Here is a 24,845-nt window from a genome sequence, read left to right as displayed (position 1 = left end):
TTGCTGTGTGCAAATTAGCTGCCATGTTTTCTACATTACCACACTGACGACACTTCAAGTAAAGGGCTGTGGAATGTCCTGAGGATGTGAAAGGTGCTATATAAATGCAACCTTTTCTCATTCGAAAGATTTTTCTGATCTGAACCACAGGTAAAAAGTGCAGTATTGATCTCATAATAGCACTATATTCATAGGATAGCCTATTGTCTATGACCATTTTCAGTTGTCTTCAGTATGTTGATTTCTTAAATATCCCAGAATGGTAAAGCAGGCGAGTAATTTTAATACAAAACTGTACATTGAGGGCCTAGAATGATAAATCCCAGACTCATTCGGTATTCAAGCCTATGTACTCTGTAATTAAAAATTTAAAAAAATCAGTAAACTGCACAAGAAATGAATTTACTCAAATATCGCAGAAGGCGACAGTAATCTGTGGATCAGCCTTCCCTTTTATCAGCTAAATTTCTGATACACTGCAACCAGAGAAACTGTTACTTCGAGAGAAAAACATGGTATTTTGATGCAAAGGAACAAAATCTGAAACAAAATAATTTAAAAAGGCACATAGAAGCTAACTTTGTTTTATATAAAACAGACAATAGCATTACATCAGGTTATTTGGATGCCTGCAGTATTCTCTCAGGATATAAGAGTGTAACACACATACTCTATCTCACGCACCAGACTGGTACCTACCAGACTGATTCCTGGGATGGCAGGACTGACGTAGGAGGAGAGATTGGGTCGACTAAGCCTATATTCACTAGAGTTTAGAAGAATGAGAGGTGATCTCATCGAAACATATAAAATTCTAACAGGACTAGACAGACTAGATGCAGGGAGGATGTTCCCGATGGCTGGGGAGTCCAGAACCAGGGGTCACAGTCTCAGGATACGGGGTATGCCATTTAGAACCGAGATGGAGAAATTCCTTCACTCAGAGGGTGGCAAACTTGTGGAATTCTCTACCACAGAAGGCAGTGGAGGTCAAGTCATTAGGTGTATTCAAGAAGGAGCTAGATATATTTCTTAATGCGAAAGGGATCAAGGGATATGGGGAAAAAGCAGGAACAGGGTACTGAGCTAGACGATCAACTGTGATCATTTTGAATGGGGGGGCAGGCCCGAATGGTCTACTCTTGACCCTATTTTCTATGCACTCTTCCCCAAGTTTAATTTTTCGTCCCTTTCTTGTGTTCCTGTGAATCATGCAGTAATCCCCAGCCTGAAGAACCTGCTTCCTCTATAATACCCATCCATCTAATCGCTACAAAAGGTGACGTACTTTTCATAATGACCTGGGCAGCAGAGTAAGATGTTTACTTATTGAGGGAAGGGTAATCAGTATTTGAGAATAATGTAGGGAATAATGTGACCCCTTGTGACAATGCACCACACTGCACAATCGGATTTGCATCAGTTGTATCCCAGTGATGATGCCAGGCCAATTTGCCCACTTTCATCCCCTCCCTTTCTTTGCTGAACCATTAGCAATTGGGCCTTCAACCGCCTAGATCTTAGAGACCTTCCTTTTAAAAAAAAAACTCTCACCATGCTTTTGGCCATTCCTCCTAATTTTTTTTTCTTAGGCTTAAAGAAAAAATGGATACTGAGCTAATGTGAAGTGCCTGGGGGTGTTTTTCTACATTAATGGTATATAAATGCAAGTTGTTGTTGTTTGCGATCTAGGGAAAGAATGGACTTGATGAGTTAACCAGCCTCTTCTTGCTTTAAACAACAATTACCTCCTCATTCCCTTTATCTGAACATTAGAATTTTTCCCAAAGAACTCAATCACATTAGCCAACCACAACCTATCCTTTACAAATCCATGCTGACTATCCATTATGAGTCTACGCCTTTCTAAATGTTAACGAATTTTATCACGTATTATGAACTCTAACAGAGGTGAGAGTAACTGACCTATAATTTCCTAGCTTATTCCTGTCCTCTGAGTAGGGGAATAATATTTGCTCTGCTCCAGCCCTTATGCACAATTCACTGGTAACAGGAGACTTAAAAAAAATATACACAACCATAACTTGGCAAAATTCCAACTTTCATCACAAATATAACACCCCATAGCAACCATGTGCACCTGACTACTTCACTGGACCTGTATATCAAGTTCTGGTCCATTTCCATCGTAGTGAGTTCTCAATATGAAAACAAGAATACAGCAACTTCTGACATTACTCATCCCACGTACTCCCCGCGTGGGAGACTTCTACTGCCTCCCAAAGATACACAAAGCCAACACACCCGGACGTCCTATCGTATCAGGCAACGGAACCCTGTGTGAGAACCTCTCTGGATACATCGAGGGCATCCTGAAACCCATCGTACAGGGAACCCCCAGCTTCTGTCGCGACACTACAGACTTTCTACAAAAACTCAGTACCCACGGACCAGTTGAACCAGGAACACTTCTCACCACGATGGACGTCTCGGCACTCTACACCAGTATCCCCCACGATGACGGCATCGCTGCGACAGCATCAATACTCAACACCAACAACAGCCAATCTCCGGACGCCATCCTACAACTCATCTGCTTCATCCTGGATCACAATGACTTCACCTTCGATAACCAGTTCTTTACCCAAACACACGGAACAGCCATGGGGACCAAATTCGCACCCCAATACGCCAACATTTTCATGCACAAGTTCGAGCAGGACTTCTTCACTGCACAAGACCGCCAACCAACACTATAAACCAGATACATCGACGACGTTTTCTTTCTATGGACCCACGGCAAGGAATCACTAAAGAGACTACACGATAACATCAACAAGTTCCATCCCACCATCAAGCTCACCATGGACTACTCCTCAGAATCAGTTTCTTTCTTGGACACACGAATCTCCATCAAAGACGGGCACCTCAGCACCTCACTCTACCGCAAGCCCACAGACAACCTCACAATGCTCCACTTTTCCAGCTTCCACCCTAACCACGTCAAAGAGGCCATCCCCTATGGACAGGCCCTGCGAATACACAGGGTCTGCTCAGACGAGGAGGAACGCGATGGACACCTACAGATGCTGAAAGACGCCCTAGTAAGAACGGGATATGACGCTCGACTCATCGATCGACAGTTCCGACGGGCCACAGCAAAAAATCGCATAGACCTCCTCAGGAGACTAACACGGGACACAACCAACAGAGTACCCTTTGTCGTCCAGTACTTCCCCGGAGCGGAGAAACTACGCCATGTGCTCCGCAGCCTTCAACATGTCATCAATGACGACGAACACCTCGCTATGGCCATCCCCACACCTCCACTACTCGCCTTTAAACAGCCACCCAACCTCAAACAGACCATCGTTCGCAGCAAATTACCTAGCTTTCAAGAGAACAGCGTCCACGACACCACACAACCCTACCACGGTAACCTCTGCAAGATATGCCAGATCATCGACACAGATACCACCATCACACGAGAGGACACCACCCACCAGGTGCATGGTTCATACTCCTGTGACTCGGCCAACGTTGTCTACCTCATACGTTGCAGGAAAGGATGCCCCAGAGCATGGTACATTGGCGAGACTATGCAGACGCTGCGACAACGGATGAACGGACACCGCGCAACAATCGCCAGACAGGAGGGTTCCCTCCCAGTCGGGGAACACTTCAGCAGTCATGGACATTCATCCACCGACCTTCGGGTAAGCGTACTCCAAGGCGGCCTTCGAGACACACGACAACGCAAAATCGTCGAGCAGAAATTGATAGCCAAGTTCCGCACCCATGAGGACGGCCTCAACCGGGATCTTGGGTTCATGTCACGCTACACGTTACCCCACCAGCGAACAAATGTTATCTGTTTTTAATATAACGGGTCAGTTGCTGTCCTTTCTATGTTTCTACCTCTCTATCTCTCTTTTTTTTTGTTTGTTTTTTTTGGTGATTTGTATATTCTGAGACCTTGCAGGTAACACCTGTCTGTCTGCACACTGATTGCCTTGGCAACGGGCAGTTGAAAAAACTGTCTGTAATCACCAAGCATTGTTCTGTGAATTATAAATGCGATTTCATTTCGAGGATTTCATTTCGTTCACCTGAGGAAGGAGGAAGCCTCCGAAAGCTTGTGAATTTAAAATAAAATTGCTGGACTATAACTTGGTGTTGTAAAATTGTTTACAATTGTCAACCCCAGTCCATCACCGGCATCTTCACATCTGACATTACTGTGATAGATAGAATTAACTATTCCATTCAGGACCAGGCCAACATGACCTATGTTCATTGCACAGTTGGGTTCACTTGTGACCTACAGAATGGAAGTTATTTATAAAGAGATACTGTAAGTCAACACATTTGATTATTTTTTTACTTAATGTTTGTACAAACTTGCAATTGGCATACAGGAATTAGCGTTCAGTAATCTCATATCTGCATAAGTGTATTACATACATTTAAGACCAAATCCATGGAAGTTACGCTTGCAGGGATTTTCTTGGAAATTATAAAAATTGTCTTCAAGGAACTTCAAAAGTAGTCAGTGATAAGTTATGTTCACATTTTCTTTCTTTTGAATGCTGTGCCTCTTTGACTGCAACACATCTCAAAACTATTAAATGGTAAGTTTAACACAGGTGTGGGGGAGGCGGGGAATAATCGAATGTGTTGCAAACACTGCAGGCGGTGTGCACAACAATTCATCCATTGAATACAGAGAATAATGGATACCTCACAATGCATTTCTAGAGGTCCAGATAAATCACAAAAGCAAATAACGTCAGAAGCTAAGAGAACAAAGACTTTACCATGGCCACCTTAAGCCAGAGTAAAATTGGCACCGTTTTACTCTGCACAAAGTTCTCTCAGAGCAACACATTACACAAAGAGCAGGAAATTATCCTGGTGACCTGGTCAACAATCTCGCAACCATCAACATCAAAGTAACAGATTATCTGGTCATTCATCTTTTATTTGCTATTTGTGGGACGCTATGCTTAAAATTGGCTGCTATGTTTGCCCATGTTAACAGTGACTGCACTTCAAAAGTGATTCACTGGCTTGTGAAGTGCTTAGGGGCATCCTGAGGATGTAATAAGTTGCTACATAATGCAAGTTCTTTCTTTTACATGTCTCAGTCTCAGCTCACTTGTCTCCCACCAAACATTATACAGGAGGTGGGTTTTATTTTTTTTTAAATTGAGGGATACTAAGGTGAAGGGCCAAGGATGAGAGGGGCAGGAAGTTGGCGACAGAATAATATTTTTCATAAAAATATTTAGATACAAAGGAAAGCAAGCACTACACAAGTCATGAAAAATTTTGGATTCAAAGGGTTAATAAAAGGTTTATTTGTTGAAAATGTTTCATTTCAGAACAGCTAAATTGAAGCAGACTTTGATGGAGATGCACTGACTCTAAGGAAATTATAAAACTATCTTTACCTTCTGGGCAAACCCAGCAAGAGGAAGATAGCAGACTGATCTTAATGGTGAATGAAGATTTCAGTACGGTTAACATCTGGCTCTGGTTTAACTTCAATATCCCCTTAATTTTAAAGTTTGATTCAAGGTCAGGGGGAAAAAAAACCAAACTGTATGCAGTGGTATGTACTAGGGGAATGAAACTCAGTTCACAAACAGTAACCTGCAAGCATCACTGCATTAGCAGTGCATTTACTCCTTGAAATAAAGACAAATGCAAACAATAAAAATTTACAGTGTGTGATGTAATCACTGGGTCTTGCATTGAAGTTAAAACTCTTCACATAGTGGCTATTGCCGACAGTTTCACATTTCTCGTAACAGTGGGGTTTAAGGGTTCTCAAACAGGGCAGTTTTCAGGTGGAGTCTGTCCCCGAACAGTCAGGAACTGTGTTCTGAAAACTGCTCAAACACAGCCACATTGTAGCTCACTCAATGAAACAGAATACTGTGGTGATGCCGTTTTCATGTTCGTTCGTAAACTGCAGTAAAAGAAGCTAAGTTTGGGGATACAATTTTACTTCAACAATACAATTTTAATTTTACTTTTCTGTATGATAACATGGTAAAATGTTACAGCAAAACCACTAACTTTTACACTTCTGTATGTCAAATGTGCCTACCCATACTAATCTTGTCTTAGGAAACTGAGCAATAATGCAGGTAAGTAAAAACTGAAATATAAGGCTACAATCAATCAGCCCAATTTCACTTTAGCAAGATAGCGTGCAAAGTGCATTTTCATGTAATTCCATCTTTTACCAGGTTTATATGGCAAAACACTAAGATTAATCCAAACTTCAACCTTCTGTCACTATAAAATGTCTGCCGAGATTAGACCGAACAGACATCACTGTTACATTAGACTCAACTGAAGTATATGAAAATTTGGATGCCTGTCATTATGTTAAATGTCAACGTTGCCAATTTATAATGTTCCCAGGCACTTTACAGATAGGCATGAGGAAAAATGAACACAGAGCCAGGTAAAGAGAATGGAGCCTAGTACAAGTGCGAGTCACAATGCTGAAATGTTTGCAAGCGTTGTATTGTTGGATCTTTTGGAAGAGATATTAAACCAAGACCCCATCTGCCAGTTCAAGTGGACATAAAAGACTCCAGACATTATATGAAGAGGAGCAGGGGAGTTCGCCCAGTGTCCTGGCTAAATTTATCCCTCAACTAATACCACTTATCTCATTGCAGTTTGTGGAAGCTTGTTGTGTGGAAATTTGCTGCTGTGTTTGCCTGCATAACAGTAACACTTCAAAAGTTGGCCATGAAGCACTTTGGCACATCGTATGTCTGTATAAATACAAGTTCTTTCTATAATCAATAGTGCACAAATCACCCACAACTGCAGAAAGGAAACGATCAAAACATTTTGAAAAATGTATCTTTATTTTTTTTTAAGAAAATCAACAAAGTCAAAAGTAGTTTACAACTTCTAAAGCTCCCACAAAAACACAAGATGAAAGTAAGTCAATAAACAGTTTAGTAAGTTCAATGCAAGTTTCTGAAGTCAGTTACCTAGAACATCCAGGACTAGGCGAAATTTACGTATGGCTAGAAGCAGATGAAGCCAGCAGAAAAACATACCCGACACTAGTCACTGATGTACAGTACCAGGCGATATTTACAGCTTCCTCAACTCTAACACATGCTCATTGAAACTTTTTCAGAAGATTCCCAAAGAATTTGGTCAATTTGTTGTACAAGTTTAATATGTAGCAAACACACAGGTTCTTTTCAGCTTTTTTAAAAAAAGCGATCTATTACTCACAAATTTCAGTGGTGTACAACTCCAGTTCAAAACCAGCATAAGAGACTGTTGGGGGCAGGGTGGGGAGAAGAATTAAATACATTGTAGAGTTTGAGAGAGAACAAGGGAGAGGAAATCAGCTACTGCATCAAGTGATTTACTTTACAATCTACAGCAAAGTTAAATATTTCAGTGCTTCAGTGCTGAGTGTGTCTCAATGCAGACACTTCCAAAAAGTGATTTTACCCACACCTTAATAAAGCAGCTTTAATAGCTTATGAATAAGGGAGTGCATTAAAGCCCAGTGCATTCTCAGACATAATCTTTACAAAAGACGCATTAAATGGTGTGGCACAAATAGGAGTCAATATTTGTACATTTGACTTTCAGGAGGGTGAAAAGTAAAAGGCAGCAATGTGACTTTCATGCAACAGAGTAATTAAAACTTGAATGGGCATTTCATCATTGTTCAGCTTACAGCGAGAGTGGAGTTGTGAATCTCGCCATCAAGTGATGCGAGGTGTAACACAAGCACAGTTACAGACTTCTCAATTTCCTCTACCCCCAGAAAACATAAATATGCACCTCCGATTAAGGATAGAGAAAACGCCTTAATTAAAAAAATAAGGCTCAAGGATTCAAACTTGCCATTTTAACTCAGACGGCCACTTAAAAAGATCATGCTGCTCATTTCTTAAAACCAAACTTTGCTGGTGGGGTGGGGGGGGGGGGGGGGGGTGGTATTTGTTCATTTTAACTTGAGATTGTAAGCAGGTTCATCAAAATTGCAATGAAGATACATTTTACACCAAACATACTGCACGTGAACAAGTCTTCAACTCTCCAACTCTTTCTCCCTTCACCCAGCTGTGGTTTTCACACAACCCTTCAGCTAAGAGATCGAGAGAGCAGGTAAACTTGCTTCTCTCTGAATTCTGAGGCAAACTGTTTGTAGACAAGCGCATGTGTTAGCCAAAGATACCGAACTGGCAATCTTTATTAGTACCACCTTTCCCTCTCTAAGAGTCTGCCCAAGGAAATGCTGAAACTAACCAGTGTGTAATAGGAAACATTTGAACAAATTCACATTACTATAAAGGGTTACTGGGCCAGCTAATAACCTTAGTGTTAAATTACTGGTGTATAAATACTCACCAAAAATATATTTTAAACATGGCCGTAACTTTTCAAACTATCCAGTTTGTTGGCCATCATTTCCCCACTATTTAAATAACATCCCATAGTATAAATTCAATCCAAGTGTGAACAATGCAGAATATTTTTATGTAAACCAGATGATCCCACATTCATGAATGTCAGATGTCAACCCCACCTCACAATAAAGAACAAGCAGATGTCTGGATTGTCATTTACCATTAAATTGTATACCAAGTGATCTTGTGCCTGGTTTGTACTGTAATTTTTCAAGTAAAGCCATTCCCAATTTCAGGGGTATTTTAGTTTACAAATGACAGCATGGACTCTACTGGCTGCTCACAAAGTAGATTCATTTAGAACAATAAAGATTCAAGGAAACCACTGAGCAGATATGAGACAAATCCGGAACAGTCTTGGATCGATCTGCACTGCGTCAAGGAGGCAGTATACTATAGGGCAAAAACTTTATTCGGTATCGCACCTGAGCAACAAGATTTCCCTCTGCCCCCCGATATAGTACAAATCTTTCTTAAAAAGGGGGAAAAAAACCTTACTTTGGTGTTGGCTAACAAGAAATAAATTCTACGCACAAAAGAAAATCAATGTTAATCTTGGTTATCAACTATATGTACAAAACAAAATTAACAGCAGAAATACTGTTTAGTGCAGTAACAATACCCATCCAGATGCTCAGTAAATGGTTACTATGTGCAAAAACTAGAAACAAAAAAAAAGTTTCAAAAAGAAGACATGTGCAAATCAAGGCATCAACAATTCTTTACAAGGATCTGCATTTTTCAAAATGTTAACATTCTTATTTACTTTTTGGAGCAAAAGTGTTCTTCATTCATTGAAAAAACTCCAATGCACCAAATATTAATGCAAGAGATTGTGCTTTAATACTCTGGTATACCACGAAAGTGATCCTGCAGCTACCCGAAGGCAGGCAATATTGAAAGCGGTGACAAAGTTTAACTGCATCACATTACCCACTCCCATCTCTGCTTTTAAAAAAAAAATGAAAGCATCACAACTGGCGGCACTTTTACTGTATAATAATGAGGCAATGCCAAGCAGTCAATCCATAAATCGAGTTGGTTGCTCCAATAACTTTGGTATTCTATAACCTGTTACCTTGTCTCTGCTGTGCGCACTGCCAGGCCAAGACAAATATTGCAAAGTTGTTCTTATGTAACTTATTTCCTGGACTATAAAGGCTTTGTATCAATTAACCAGCAAAAGGAGCAGCCCATTTGAAGTGTTTAGGGAAAGGATTTAAAACTGGGCTGATTTTACTTACAAGTATTTCATACTTGGAAGCAATTTTGATTATCCTCTTTTTCAAAAAGAAATGGCCCATTTTTGATATCACTCCCAAATAAGACATGCTTCTATTATGCTTTCTAGTTTAAAGTCAGCTTTGGTAATGTGCCACAAGGCCTGTGTATGCCAAAGGATACAATGCAAAAAACCTTGAATAATCAAATAGTGACAACACGAATAAATACAAGACCAATGAGAAGTATCAATACACAAAATAGTCTGTGCTTTTGACAGCCAGGTTTCACAGTTTAAATTCTATACAATACATTCAAGCTTTCAGTTCTCTAGGAGTAGCACCCACTAGGCACTGAGAGAAAGTTTAGATGCATCAGGTTTGAGCTTAAAGCTTCAAACCTTTTATATAATTTACCATGTACTGAACACAGCAAAGGAATACTGAAGTTGTCCCCAAAAATGTATTAGGAAATTTTATTCTCTATGTAAAATATGAATTTCAAATATATGAGGAATCTGCTGAATTGCACATGGCTGCTCACTGGGTGCAGCAAGTCAGTAGAATATGCAGTCTAATGGAGCCGCTCAGTCCTCTTATCAACAGTTTGACAATCATGTCATGTATCGAGTAATGGCTCTCAACGCATAGAGTAGTGCAGCTTGCATTCTGGCTTCTAGAAGGAGCAGGTTTATATGCACCTAGAAGTAGGAAAAGAAATTAGTCTTTTTAAAGACAAAGATTTCTACTGTAATATTTAAACAGAATAAAGGATGGAGTGTATTGATAAGAAATTCCAGATTTGTTAAGCCCAATTTAAATTTACTTAGCCCAAAAATGGACTTAACAGAAGCAGACTTTTGCAGATGGAAAAGGTCAGAGTCGGGGAGGGAGGAAGGACGAGAGGTGGGGTGGGGGTGGGGGGGTGGGGGAAGAAGAGGGAAGAAGGACGAAGAGGGAGGGATGGAGGCTGCAGTGTGTATCATCCTCAGGATGCACTGCAGCAACTCGCCAAGGCTTCTTCGACAGCACCTCCCAAACCCGCGACCTCTTCCACCTAGAAGGACAAGGGCAGCAGGCACATGGGAACACCACCACCTGCACGTTCCCCTCCAAGTCACACACCATCCCGACTTGGAAATATATTGCCGTTCCTTCATCGTTGCTGGGTCAAAATCCTGGAACTCCCTTCCTAACAGCACTGTGGGAGAACCGTCACCACACGGAATGCAGCGGTTCAAGAAGGCGGCTCACCACCACCTTCTCAAGGGCAATTAGGGATGGGCAATAAATGCCGGCCTCGCCAGTGATGCCCACATCCCATGAACGAATAATAATAAAAAAAACAAAAGGGAGGGGGGGGGGGGGGGGGGCGGAGAAAGGAAGGCCGGGGGGAGAGAAAGGGAAAATAAAATAAGTAGGAAGGGTAAATCAAGAGCATCAACCCCTGGCTCTCTCTCTTGCTCAAAGATCAGTTGCTGGAGTAACAGTTGTTGCGCCAGAATTACATCTTTTACTCACCCTCAGCTGAAAAAAAGTGACACTATTAAAGATTCAAGGTCATAACAAAAAATATTATATTTAACAAATGTCATAATGCATCAAGTGTTTTTGTATTAGATTATAGGGAAATTTTGTAGTTATGATGCTATAATTAACCTTGAACTGTTGTGCACTCGAGGCTTGATTTCACAATGCACTGCATTGTTGATCAAATGTTTTTAACAGATCCTTAAAAGTAACGTTTCATAGGAAAGTTTGAACTGACATTAATTTCACACGGCACCTAAACTCTAAATCTCTATCGCATTTCAAGCTAACATGACAAAATAACATTTTCTAAGTGGGACATACCTTTTCTGAATGTCTAAAATGTCTCCAGAAACTTGCATACATTCGCTTGGTCGTTTTCTCTGGATAGCAGGCAACAGTTTTTATATATATTTTTAAGCTACGCTCTAGAAGCTGATTGACCTCTCCATAGTCATAGTCATCATATCTGATCAAAGACAAAAAAAAGTATGAAAATATATTAATATTCACTCACACATTTTGTTTTGAATGCAGCAAACTTGGAAGAGTCCCACTTGGAAAACCAGCTCCAATTGTAAACAACGTACCTTATGCCAAACACACAGTGAATGTAATTCCAAATGGCTCTTCTCAACATGGAGGTATCCACATCACAGTGCATGGCCATGGTGTTGTATGTTAAATTGTACACTACTTGAAATTTCTCATCCAAGAGCTGCCCAACTTCAGGGTACAGTCGGTTAATCAAGGAGTAGCCATGATCTTCCCAGGAGTAATCCTAAAAGCACAGGCACAACTTTTAAATGCAAATCAAATCACACGAAACAATTTAACCAGGTTTGCAAGAGTCCTGATGGGATACAATTCCATTCCGGTATTTCATCCAAGTGGCTATTCTTCACGTGCGCTCGTGAGTGTTGGCAGATTAATTGACGTGGGGTGGGGGAAGGAAAGGGAAAGGGGTGGGGGGGGCGGGTGGGAGAAAAGTCACAGCTGAGCTCAATTCTGTCCTCACACAACATCCACATGTGCATTTTCCAGCAGAGGCCTCTAGACAGTGATCAGGGGCTGAATTGCTGGTTGATTTATTTTCTTCCCCAGTCCAGGAGCTGAAGTCAATTCTGGTAATGTCCAATTGCAGCCAAACTGAGATCATCTGACTTCAGAACAAATCGGTCATCAAAAAACCTGGGACCTTCTGGTCTACATGTCTCAGTTAGTCTTTACCAATTAAGCAACTGAAGAAACTACAATCTTCTTTAGCTTTAACCAAATTTCAGCACTGATTTTTATTTATAGGGCTGTTTCCCCTAACTAGAGAGTCTAGAACTAGGGGTCAGCCACTTCGTACTGAGATGAGGAAAAATTTCTTTACTCAGAGGGTTGTGAATCTTTGGAATTCTCTACCCCAGAAGACTGTGGATGCTCAGTCATTGAATATATTCAAGACTGAGATGGATAGATTTCTAGACATTAAGGGAATCAAGGGATTTGGGGATAGGGTGGGAAAGTTGAGTTGAAGTCGAAGATCAGCCATGACTTTATTGAACGGCAGAGCAGGCTTGAGGGGTCATATGGCTTACTCCTGCTCCTATTTCTTATGTTCTTATATTGTGAACTAATTAACCTCTTAATAAACAATTTCCAGTTACAAGTCTGAGTAGTTTTCCACACACACAAACACACACTTCTGAATTGTATCAGAGTCCATTATCTGACTGAATTTTAAATTACCTGGGCACGGAATGTTGGTGGTGTCTGCTCCCCACGCCTGCTGAAATCCTTGTACCCAAAATCCGCATCTTCAACAAAGCACGATAAATTGGTCGGTGACAATGATTCACTATCATCTGCTGGGAAAGGAGAAGTGTGTTCAGTTAAAGGAAAATTGTTTCAATTGCTTTAAAATCACCGAAGTCAGGATGTTACCTGCAGGTGCTACAAGCAAACTTTCCCTCTTCTCGTTTTCGAAACGTGTTGCCATCTCCTCCTGGCTTGCTTCCTCATCCTGTCTACCTTCCTGGAGAAGTTTCATCTTTTCCATTAGAACCTCCAACTCGTGTAAATCATCTCTACTCTGAAAGACACACAGAAGAATTGTTACATTAGGTAGCTGGTTTTAACTACAGCACAGGGCAAAAATATACAAGCTCGGTTATGTTTTGTTGTAAATTAGCTACCAGATCCTCTTGAATTTGACAGCCTTGTACCTGCTGACTCCAAAAGCTGCCTGTTTATAACAAGGCAGCTTTCAAAGCCAACAAGCTAGGTGAAAACACAATAACAAATTGTATTTATGTAATACCTTTAATGTAGAAAAAAAAAGTTCCTGCGCTACCTTTTCTTCCCTGGTGCCTGATCTGAATCTTGTTGCAGCAACTACTTCCCCCACGTCTTCCCTCCCCAAGTATTAAATGAAGCTTGGAAAAGTATTTCATTCTGTTTTTGAATTGACAATGCACACACAGAAGCAAGATTTCTTCAATCAGCCCATAGATAACAGCCGAAGAGGTCAGGGAAACAAAACCAAAACCGCACAAGGTACGAATCAGCCAGTGGATTTCGGGTGGAAGGAGGGGGTTGTGATCAACTTTTTTTTTGTGACATCCATCTTTGAGGTGTGCCTTGGGTAACTCCATATTTACACCAAAAGGCCATCCACATCAGTGTAATCATACTCAACAAGTTAGCAGCTTCAGAATAAGGCAATCTTGCCACATGATTTTATCTATATAGGATGATTGTACAATTGAAAAATTCACTTGTAAATTGCAATCCACATATTTATCTCCCGTATATGTTTTGAAGGAGACTGTCTGTATAAAATACTAAAATCAAAACTGACCAATTTAAAAAAAGTAAACAAAAAGAATCCCAGTTATTCCCCATTTTCTTTCATATAGTGGGAGCTGGTTGAGAAGCAAAGCAGCTGCCAATCTAAAAAAAACTTCTAGTAATTAGCCTCAAATTGACTAATGGACCCATTTAAGCCACTTCCCCACAGACAAAACCTGAATAAAAGATCTTATAGGGACAGTGCAGATTAAACACTGCAAGTGGGCTCTAGATTATCCATGAGTGACACCATGGGAGGTCCACTAGTATCATTTTATAAATACAAATACTGAAAAACTCTAGCATTGAGTAATCTCTCAGGCTGGCAAGTGTGCGTTTTTATTTTTTTCCCACCTAAAATTAAGAATCTTATCTATACATTGCTCACCGCAGAAATATTTGTAAATTGCACGTTAAGAAAAAATAGGTTTACTTACTCCATTACCATTAACAACCTCCTCTGACCCGCTATTACTAGCACTATCTGAATCACAGCTGCGTGGTGAGGGAGGTCTGAATGTGAAGCCACCATCCTGATCAAGTTCAGGCCTAATACTGCAGCCTAAAACGAAGGAAGCCAGGGAATGGTAATGTGTGAGGAGAACCACAGCGTGAATGAGCTCTGCTAGTGACCAGCTATTTTCACCAGTCTTCAACAGATTCTACAAGAAACAAAAATACATCAAATCAGCAATCGAATGTCTAGGAATTATCAAGTATAGATGCTCAAGTCACAATAGCAGCACATTTTCAGATGTACAGGGAGAATCAGTACGGCGTGTGCTGTATGGTAAGTGATGAAGCAAGCATAAAATAAGGGAAAACATACTTAATGCTGACAAGGCATTTGACTGCATTACCAAATGGTAACTAATATAGACCAGCTTGACGAGCATGTACCTGTAAGATGAGTGACTACCATGTCTCAAAATCAACTCAAAGTGGATACCACACATGCTAATTACTAACCTGACAATTTAAACAGGACTATATCGAATAATTTTTCTTCGATGCAGTAAAAAATTCTCCATTTCGATTCATTTTAAACTGATTACTCTCCCAACAATTTACCTCAATATGTTCTTTTGTGATGAGCCATGGTCTGTGGGCTAAGATTTTGTTGATTTCATTGAGATTCCTCATTTTCTGAGGTACAAAGTTTAAGCCACTTAACCACTCAGGATTTCCACCAACTTGGAGAAATTCATTAATATGGAGGCTGACAAGGTAGGAACACTGATGACGAGCAGCAGCCTGAAACAATAAAGATATACAGTCAGACACTCAGATTTTACTCCGATTATCGGTTATACAAGAGACTGACAACACCCTTCAAAAGTTTCACAAACTGATAAATATATCCCCAACTCTAGCCATGAAACAGACCGAACAAAAACACAGCAAGTTCATAAACTGTTAAAAAAAAATCCAAGGAAGTTGATAAACAGTCCTCTATATACTCCTGAATACATAAATCAGGTGACTTCAAAGCAGTGGGCTCTGCAGCACTTCAACCTCATGCAATGCAACTTACTAGCTTTCATCGCCATACTGCTTTTGATGACCCAGATGAATTTTTTTTTAAATCAAAAATTAATGGCTAACTCATGAGTTGCACTACGAGATGGTCAGCTGCTTAACCAGTGACAAGGGGAAGGAGGGAAGAACAAATTTAATTTATTTTATAAAAGCCTCAAGATTCACAACAATTTGATTTATCAAATATCATTGGTGCATGATTCTTTACTGATTCTGTCATCCAGCGTGATCTTTTCTGTGCCATTCCACCAATTTAGTTCCATGTGCAGTAGTTTCCTTTAAGGATTACATCACAGACAGGAAAGAGCTACGGGAGTAACTCACCATTACAGCAATGTAATGTCGATAGTGATATGGTAGAGGACCATCCATCTGCAAGAGATAGTACTGAGTTTTCCAAAAGCTTTCAAGATACTGAGGGTGCAAGCCCATCACCATGGTTACATTGTCCACACGGCCAGTTGATACAAAGGCTTCAATAAAGAGCTGTCTTTCAGCATCTTCTAAACCTTCTTGTAGAATCTGTAACCAAAAAAAATAATCTTTTAAGCATACCTGCCATTTGTCACTCTTACCAATCATAAATGTCCCTAATGTTAGGCATCTTGGCCGTAAGATAGTTGAAATGGGAGAGTTTGGTAAACATCATTATAAAGATTAGAAGGGGTCGCATCTGAGTTATTGCAGCAAATGATCTTCCTATTTTGAGTCTGACAGGCAAATAGTTTTCTGGCATGCAAATAGTTAACTGCATGTTTAAGAAAAAAAAACTAGTTTTAAAAAATAATCTAACTGTAAACATATTCTGTACAAAATACCCCAGTCAAATATTGGTAGAAACTATATTGGTTTTGCAGCAGTCAGGTTTCTTTAATATCAGACATAGAGCAATGGCCTCTATCCTGAACCCAATGACCCTGGTTTGGCAGTGTATAGATTTCAGTTGCATGTGCATCAGATTTCAAAAATGACGTCAGCAACTGGATATATTTGAAACCTACATTTAAAAAAAAATTCAGGTTGTGGGTGTTGCTGGCAAGGCTGACATTTACAATTTCCTGAGTATAGTTCACGCTCTTGCTATATTATGTATTAAACACAATACTTAAAAAGGTGACTTCTGAACAGGCTCTCATGCTGAATAGCATTCCAGAAGAGCCACAGAACTAACTTGATAATTTCCAAAATAAGAATGCCAGCTGTAAAACATAGACAATATGTACATGCTGGTCTCTTTTCCTTATTTCCCCGCCCCTCCCCTCCCCTCGAACTAATCCACCATTACTCTTATATACTACGCAGCTGCATATTATTACACTATTAAAATCTCAGATTAATCCAGAGGCTGAAACACTAACTGTGGTGCAGTACAACATTATCTATCTCTCATGACTGCTACTAGCATAACTGTTTCATTCTCACATAGGTAAACAATACCCCCATTAATATGAAAGACGGTCAAACTGTACAGGTAGAAGACATAAGCAAAACAAATCAGAATGAAAAACAGGTCAGAAGCTATTCCCGCTCGGAGTCTGCAGAGTTAGGGTAGTACAGTAAACTTCAGTACTGAGCTAGGAAGAGTCCCACTCCTGATCACCATACAGTGACCTTGCTGGAAAGAGCTAGTGTGCGGAAATCAGAGAACAGGATCAGGCTCAGCTGTGATACCCCTCACGTCTGAATAGCCTGCTGACACTACCTCGGCTCACAAAAAACAGCAACTTGGGCGGATTGCACCTTAAGAGGGGTTGGAGAAAAGTCAACAGAAAATAAAATGAAAATGAAGGACTGGACATTGACAACCACCCTAACGCATTAGCAAAATCCCAGCGACGGCCCTGAAACTTTCAACATTATGAGCCTTTTAAAGTATCTTCCATTGCCTCTTGCAAGTCCTGTCTCATCTGCAGTGTTCCTCTCATGTCCAGGGTGTAAAGGGAGACTTTTGCTGTCAATATCCCTAACAATTCACTTCAACAAAGTAACACAAAATGTATTCCATTTTGCCACAGCCCATGTTTTTAAATAAAATGGACATGGATGCCATTGGGGAAAATTAACAAATGTTATGGACTTTCTCCCCTTCTCCAGCTCCAAGAGCTCATGTTTCTTGTGGGAACAGAACAGCATTGGTAGAAGCTTCTAGTAGGTACTGAACAATAATCTTTGGGGGCAGGAGAATAGAGGAGAAATGTGAGCAGGTAGCAGATAACAAGGAACTAGAGCAGAGATTTCTCATTTCATTGAATATTCTTAAAACTAACAAAAGGCATGATTGAACTCTAAGTTAGGTTGTGCCTAACAATATGCAAATATTAAACAAGGAAGAGCTGCCTGTAAACAACTTAGCGGCTGTAATTCAGAGCTACAGTTAGATCATTTGTTTACTTAAGTTTCTCTGCTGTATAACACGTCTGATATATAATTTTCTGATCAACTTTTAGATAAGAACTCACAAAAGAGGGTACAGAAAACCCTTTGTCAGTTATTTTAGATACTGCAGTGGAAAGAACTGCAAGAAACTCAGCAAACTGGGTTCAAAGTTCCACTTAAAATGTTTAGATGCCGTAACTTGTTTAAACTTTGCTGTCACTCTTTGTGAAGTTGGTACCCCAAGATTACAAAGGTCTTCCACGTTTGATAGTCCAAAGCAAAATTGGCAATTTAGAATATTTTCGGCTTTATCTTGTAATACATTACAATGGTTTATCTAGATGAAATCGTCTCCCTGCTCTTCAACTCCTCTCCTCTCCCCTCCCCACACCGCCTTCGTCACCAATTCTCCACCGTGCTCAATTTGCAAGTCCAGCCATTTAACAAATATTAAATTTAAATAAGGAAGTTGTGGTTTTTAAATACAGCACTGAACATATTTTGGCGAATGGTTGGAAGGAGTTTCTAGACTGTCTGACTCATGGTGCCTCATCAATCGGATCATCTATTCCTTGTGGTGAACTTGCTTTTGAATCCAAATACCACTGTGCACCTTCTATTCTGAAAAACACATCCAGTGCAAGCAGTACCTGTTCCCTCGTCCACTGCACAAGGACCACGTAATGAAAGCTGTAGCAGCTTGATACCTTCAATTCGGTCCCATTTCCACTGTGCTAAATCTACCCATTTATACTGCATAGTGAGTTTGGCATCAATGAGAGGCTACGCATGTACAAATCGCACACATGTATAGTTAGTACTACCAGTCTGGCCAGGATCTTTCCTGGTGTCATGACAAAATCCATATGGTCTCACAATGTTGGAAGCAGAAAGGCTAGTCTGCCAATGGCCAGACTCCAAAACGACAACCTAACAAATTTACGCCAGCAGGATTTGTTAGGTTGCCAACCTTGGCAGTTTCAATTGGAGGTATCAAGCGAAACCCCGTATCAGAATGGCGTTATGCCTTTGATGGCAAGAACGTGGGGCTGCAGAGACAAGATTGCCTCGTTCAGGGAAACTTCAAACTTGTGAATAATTCAGTAGCAACACTGGTGCTGTTTACATCAGAACAGAGGAGGTTACAGGGTGAGGCAATAGAGGTGTTTGAAATTATGACTGGGTGAGACAGGGTAGACAGAAACATTCCCAGTGATTGAGAGGTCCAGGACAAGGGACACAGATACAAGACATTTTAGGACAATGAGGGGAAACTTCTGTTTTACATTAGAGGTTTATGAGATTGTGGAATGCACTACCAGAGTTAGTGATTGATGCAGAGGCCATGTCAACATTTAAGAATAGATTAGATAAGTGGCTGTGGGCACAGGGGATTAGAATTACTGCTCATGAGGTTAAACATCAATACAAACTGGTTGGGCCAAACAACCTGCTTCCATGATGCAATTTCTATGTAATATTGAAATGGACCTTGAGCAACTCTGAATTCAGATGAAAACAACTTACTTTTGAAATAAAGACATAGAATTAAATCATGTTAATTCAACTCCCTCACTGTTCTGCAAAATAACTTTCAGCCAATTCCCAATTAGGAGAGCGGTATGGTTTCTAAAAGCATAAATGAACCAATAAGGATTCTTGGTTCTTAAAAATAGATATAAAATAGAAAAAGTCAAAGTAGTGGACTATAAATTAGAACAAAATTATACATAAAAGAAATGTATTACTGCAGTGATCGCCACAAAATTATCTTTTCAATGAAAATCACATGTCTCAGGTTAAACTCAATTCAAGAATTCACATACCTCTTTGACTGGAATGAAGGAACTTGGACCCTGACCTAATGGGCGAGGTATTTTAACTCTTCGATCCTAAAAATATACAAGAAAAGGCACAATTAGAGCTTATACATCATTAATTTTTAATTAATTACAAATATTTATAATAATTCTCTTTTTAAAATGTTCTAGATTTACGAGCAGCCTGGGTTAGAATTGTATGCTTTCAATAGAAAGGCAAGAGCAAGGCAATACAGAACAGGCTCAATGGACCAACTGGACCTGTTCTGTATGTTTCTACGTATAAACACATATCCATGCAATACATGGATACATAAGTGTACATGTACACACAAATACATACACAGTAATAACTCACCATCTTCTGCTGGTGCCAATCACTTCTCAGAAAGTAAACAGAAAGGGAAAACTTCTAAAGCACACAGTATTCCATCAGATCCTATCGCCTTCATAAACCCAGAATTTTCTCTCACAGAAAAACAAGTGATTTCTCAGCAGCTCACACCCTCGATTATACAGCAGGCGCATGCATCAATCTTTCTGTTTGTTACATCATTCAGGATCTCTCCTTGTGTCTCACCCACACTACGTGTTTGAAAAACAAATTATAACATGTCCTGTCACAGAACCTTCCAGTTAAGTTTTTCCACAGATAGCTTTTTAAGGAAACATGGCTCCATTTTAAGGTTTCAGTGTGTTGGGAAATAATAAAACTTGTGCGTTTGGCCAGACAGTAGATTTAAATACTTCAACACAATTGTTCTTCCCATACTCAGCTGGGAAATATAATACTCAATACTGAACTGAGCTATACAAACTGTGAAGACCATGTGTTCAGTCCTCAATCTGTGTCAAGTTAACTGATCTCAACATAGAATCATAGAATGATGCAGCACAGGAGGCCACCATTCGGCCCATCATGCCGGCTAACATCCTGCAGAGTTAAGAATGTTACAAATAACTTCAATGCTCTGGGCTAGGAGAGGGGAAAATATTAGCCTTCAATATCACTCCTGAGGCCATCCAGTGACCCTGCTAGCAAATGCAAGTGTGGTCCTCAGGTGATCAGATTTAGCTGCAATGCCTCCAGAGTCCAGCAGCCTGCTGACATCCTCTAGGCTCGAGAATGAAAAACTGTCACTTGGGCAAGGTTCCCAGAGGGTGGCCAATGCCTACAGAACTCCACTTCTGGTGAGAACACACAAAATGCTGCTGCAATAGCTGACTTGTAACCTGGTTACCAGTTATAAATACACTGTACTATATATAAAACCATGTTTTGTAGCTCTGCCTGGAAGTTGAAGACTCTCATCATCTGGTTCTTCTGTGGGTCTTCACAGTGGGCAAAAAAAGGTGATTATATGGAATCCACTCTAATTGGAGTGGTCAATGAGCCTAGATTCAAGTCTGGGGTCCTCATTTAATTGCACGTTTCACAAAGGCTCCAGATGGCCCCTCAAAAATCTGGGATGGTGAAATTCAAGCAGAGTTGAAAAAAACTGGACAAAAACACAGAACTCAAGAAAAAGATAACCTTTATATAAATAAAAATGAAAGTGTAGCGTTAATGGTCAACATTTAAAAATTAATTAGGTCTAGGAAAGTAGAGAACAAGGATAAATAGCAAAAAAAGGAAAGCTTCGGAGTAGGAGCTGCCCTTTAAATTTTACCAAAGTAGTAACAAATTACATTGGTTAAACCATTCTAATGGCCTGGATTAATTTACCATACCTCTTGGAGGGGACACTTGAAACATTGGGATAGTGTTCAGACAAAAAAGGGGTTTCTTCCAAGATGGGGTAAAGGCGACCTGTACAATTGGAACTCCCAGTGTTCACGCAGTCACTGGGCAATGAAATGAAGACCAAGTCTAAGCAAACACTAACCAAAATTGATTAAACATAAATTCAAAATGTGCCAAGAGAATTTACACAGTACACAAGAGCCCAGATAAAACAATCTTGGTGTTTTTACACTATAGGAATGCAGTCGACTACAGATGTGTGAGTTTCGCACCATTGGCTGGGTTCCACAGTTAAAAAATGCCCAGTTCCTTTATTCTGCCAAAATCTTCTGCCCACGTGGGTCCATGATTCTGCCCACGTGGGTCCATGATTCTGCCCACGTGGGTCCATGATTCTGCCCACTGATAATATTTTAATAGATGCTACTCATTAGAATTTCTCAGTAAACTTGCAGTGATATACAACAATTGAAGTGTAATCATAACAGGAGTGAAGACTTGAATTTATATAACCCCTCATCACATCTCAAATGTTTCCAAACCCTTCACGTACAATGAATTACTTTCTGCTATGATGACTGCTCATACTGACACCTGCAGGTTTACCAAGACAACACCACATGTGCAATGCTTCATTGGAATGTGCAGTGATTAAACAGTAACTTAATACTTTATTGCCCCCTTCCCAGTCTCTCCTGGAATCAGTGACTCATGCTGGCCACCCTCCAGTAGTTCACCCAAGTGGCCATTCTTCATGCACAAGCCTTGCAATTCATTCAACGATGAGGACATCAAAAGGAATTATCCCTACTTGATGTCCACATACAAGTTCTTTCCAGCACTGGTCTTTGGATAGCAGTCAAGAGTGGAAATCCTGGCTGATTTCCCCACCTACCCACCCACCACCAAATCAAAAAGGGACACAGAGGCCAAATAGAAAGCCATAATTGCTGATAACAGCCAATTCAGCACAGACCCAAGGATTGGATTCAAAATCATCCAGGTCGATTCTGCTTTGCACTACACCTTTACTCACTAATCCATCAAGGAATAGTCGTTTACGGAGATGGGGAGGGTCAACAGAAGACTGTGCCAAGCAGCAAAAAGTATCATGTTGCATTTTGACTTATGAAAAGGGGTTTGGAGATGCCATATTGCAATTATGCTGCAGCTGTCAAATCTTTATACCACTCAGACAAGTAGAAGCCTTGTAAGTGCTGCCACAAATTTGGAACAGTGCCAGGGTTGCTAACTTACACATTTCAAAGTGGTTTTAATACAGTAACAGGACACTAGTCCAGAAATGTTCTGCGACATGGGCAATAACTGATCACCTGAATCAGCGACACTTGGCAAGTCTGTCAACGGAGCCTATGGGGGCAGAGACAGGAAGGGGGCGGAGCAGGAGGAGAAGGAGAAAAGTTCAGGAATTACTGGTAGATTAAAGTTCTGCGTCAGGAAAAACCACAATGCAGGCTCTGTATCAGGCAGGTAATCTTATACAGGAACACACAGACAGGGTCAAAATAGAGGCAAGAATCAACGTTAGGAAATTTTACTCCATTCAACTCAGCATAAATTGCATTTGCAAACACTTGAACCAAAGGCAGTTTTGTACTCCCTTCAACTAAAACATTTTTTAAACAAACCAAACAGTACAGAGGTTTCAGATATAGATTGGAAACAATCTGCTGGATACTGCTTGAAGAACTTTAAATGGCACTGTTAGTGGGTGCTGTACTGGATTGTTATTTTGAAGATTTTATCTTTGAAACAAACATTCAGGCTTGGAATTATGTGCAGCATTTTGAAGTCCACTTCAGTTTAATTCAATGTTCAGCATTTACATTTTTTATTGTATAAGTACTTTCAGTATTCCTTCCCCATGCCCACCACCCCACACTTAATTAATTTCTTTCTACTTCTCTTCCCACCCTCACAAAATTCATTTTTTTTTTAAATTAAAAAGGTGATCAATATCCGATTCAAGTAAAAATACAAGACGTTAAAAGGGCCCAACTTTCCAGTTTGTATTTTGGCAGCAACTGGACGTGCACCCTCCATTCTCTAACAGCACAAGCTCTAGGAAGGTAGCACCTCCAATGGTCCACCCAAGAACTTCTGAAATGTGGCTTTGTTTCAGACGGGAGTTATACTGCAGTGTGTGCGAGCTCAAAGCGGCAGGCCGCAGCCACTTGGCTTCAGTAATTTTGAGTGTTGGAACTGACGATGGAGTTATACTGCCGCTTTCAGTGTCAATGTGCATCTGATACTGCTTCACTTTGATGCAAAAGTACACTTTTAAAACACTGGTGTAATGTTATCTGGGTCACATTTAGACTCTACCGAAGTGTCAGCATGGCTCAGTTAGCAATCTTGCCGCTGAGTCAGCAGGTCGTGGGTTTAAGCTCCACTGCAGGACTGCAACAAATAATCTAGGCTAACAGATTCAGTGCAATACCGAGGGCCAGAGTCCACATCTGCCTGTTCTAATGGTTCAGATTGGTTTAGGTAGATGTTAACAACCCTATGGCACAAATCAAAGAGGAGCGAGTTCTCATGTCCTGCCAAAGTTCTGCTTCAATCATTAAAATTGATGAACTCGTCATTCATATGGGATCCTGATGAGGGTAAAATAGCCACATTTGCCTACAAAACAGTGACTGCCCTTCACAGTGGTGCATTTATATACTGTCTTAACAGGTCTCTTAGAAATGTCCTAAAGTAACATACAATTAAGTTTTTTCTTTCTTTCTCTCTCTAGAGAGAGAGAGAGAAGTCTCTTATCAGGTTTATAATCAAACAGAAAAGTATACTACTGCTTAAAAAAGAATACCGTTTCTGGAGTTAAATCTGCTGGTGATGGGAAAACAGCTACTTTAAAAGATATGTTATATGCTTGTATGGCACAGAACAATCGAGAAGTCAGCCTGCTATATGGCAGATTTCAGCAGAGTCTGGCAGTAGATCGAAGAATGCAGTTTTGGGAGAAAGTGGTTCAAATCACATCAGAAGTCTGACCTCATTATAAATGTGCATTGGGGAACAGAGTTGACTGCAAATAGGAGCTGTTCTAGTTTCCAAAGCACAGCAAAACAAAAATGGTATTTATTGCAGGCGTAAGTCAGATTTGGAAACACACCAAGATAAGTTCATCAATGCATGCATATTTAAAAGAACATGTTAAGTTTTTTTTACAAAAACTTTCACACACAAAACAGACATTGTTCTTGGTTAGGATGCATTCTCTTCACATAGTAAAGTCTCTTTCTGAAGCTATTCCAATACCTAAAATGGTACTTAGGTCAGCATTATACCAGGCTGTGTAACACAGACCAGGAAGGTCCCA

General features: G+C 40.3%; 1 protein-coding gene across 4 annotated transcripts in view; it reads right to left on the bottom strand.

Moving 5' to 3' along the window:
• Positions 1–6,835: 6,835 nt before the first annotated feature.
• The window catches only part of LOC137342647 (sestrin-1-like), a 57,401-nt gene continuing 39,391 nt past the window's right edge, over positions 6,836–24,845 (bottom strand). For 3 of the 4 annotated variants that reach the window (XM_068006700.1, XM_068006698.1, XM_068006701.1), the window contains 9 exons: positions 19,759–19,824; positions 15,881–16,078; positions 15,089–15,271; positions 14,455–14,679; positions 13,112–13,259; positions 12,917–13,035; positions 11,770–11,960; positions 11,504–11,648; positions 6,836–10,350 (listed from right to left, as the gene is read on the bottom strand). In XM_068006700.1, coding sequence (XP_067862801.1) covers positions 10,264–10,350; positions 11,504–11,648; positions 11,770–11,960; positions 12,917–13,035; positions 13,112–13,259; positions 14,455–14,679; positions 15,089–15,271; positions 15,881–16,078; positions 19,759–19,824 — 1,362 coding nt within the window. In that variant the 3' untranslated portion in view covers positions 6,836–10,263. The remainder of the gene's footprint in view (positions 10,351–11,503; positions 11,649–11,769; positions 11,961–12,916; positions 13,036–13,111; positions 13,260–14,454; positions 14,680–15,088; positions 15,272–15,880; positions 16,079–19,758; positions 19,825–24,845) is intronic. The other variant, XM_068006699.1, reaches the window with a different exon arrangement.

The sequence above is a fragment of the Heptranchias perlo genome, chromosome 26 (assembly GCF_035084215.1).
Source record: "Heptranchias perlo isolate sHepPer1 chromosome 26, sHepPer1.hap1, whole genome shotgun sequence".
In the NCBI taxonomy this organism is placed as follows: Eukaryota; Metazoa; Chordata; class Chondrichthyes; order Hexanchiformes; family Hexanchidae; genus Heptranchias; species Heptranchias perlo.
Note: the sequence above shows the minus strand (reverse complement) of the source record. Positions and strands in the feature narration are given on the sequence as shown.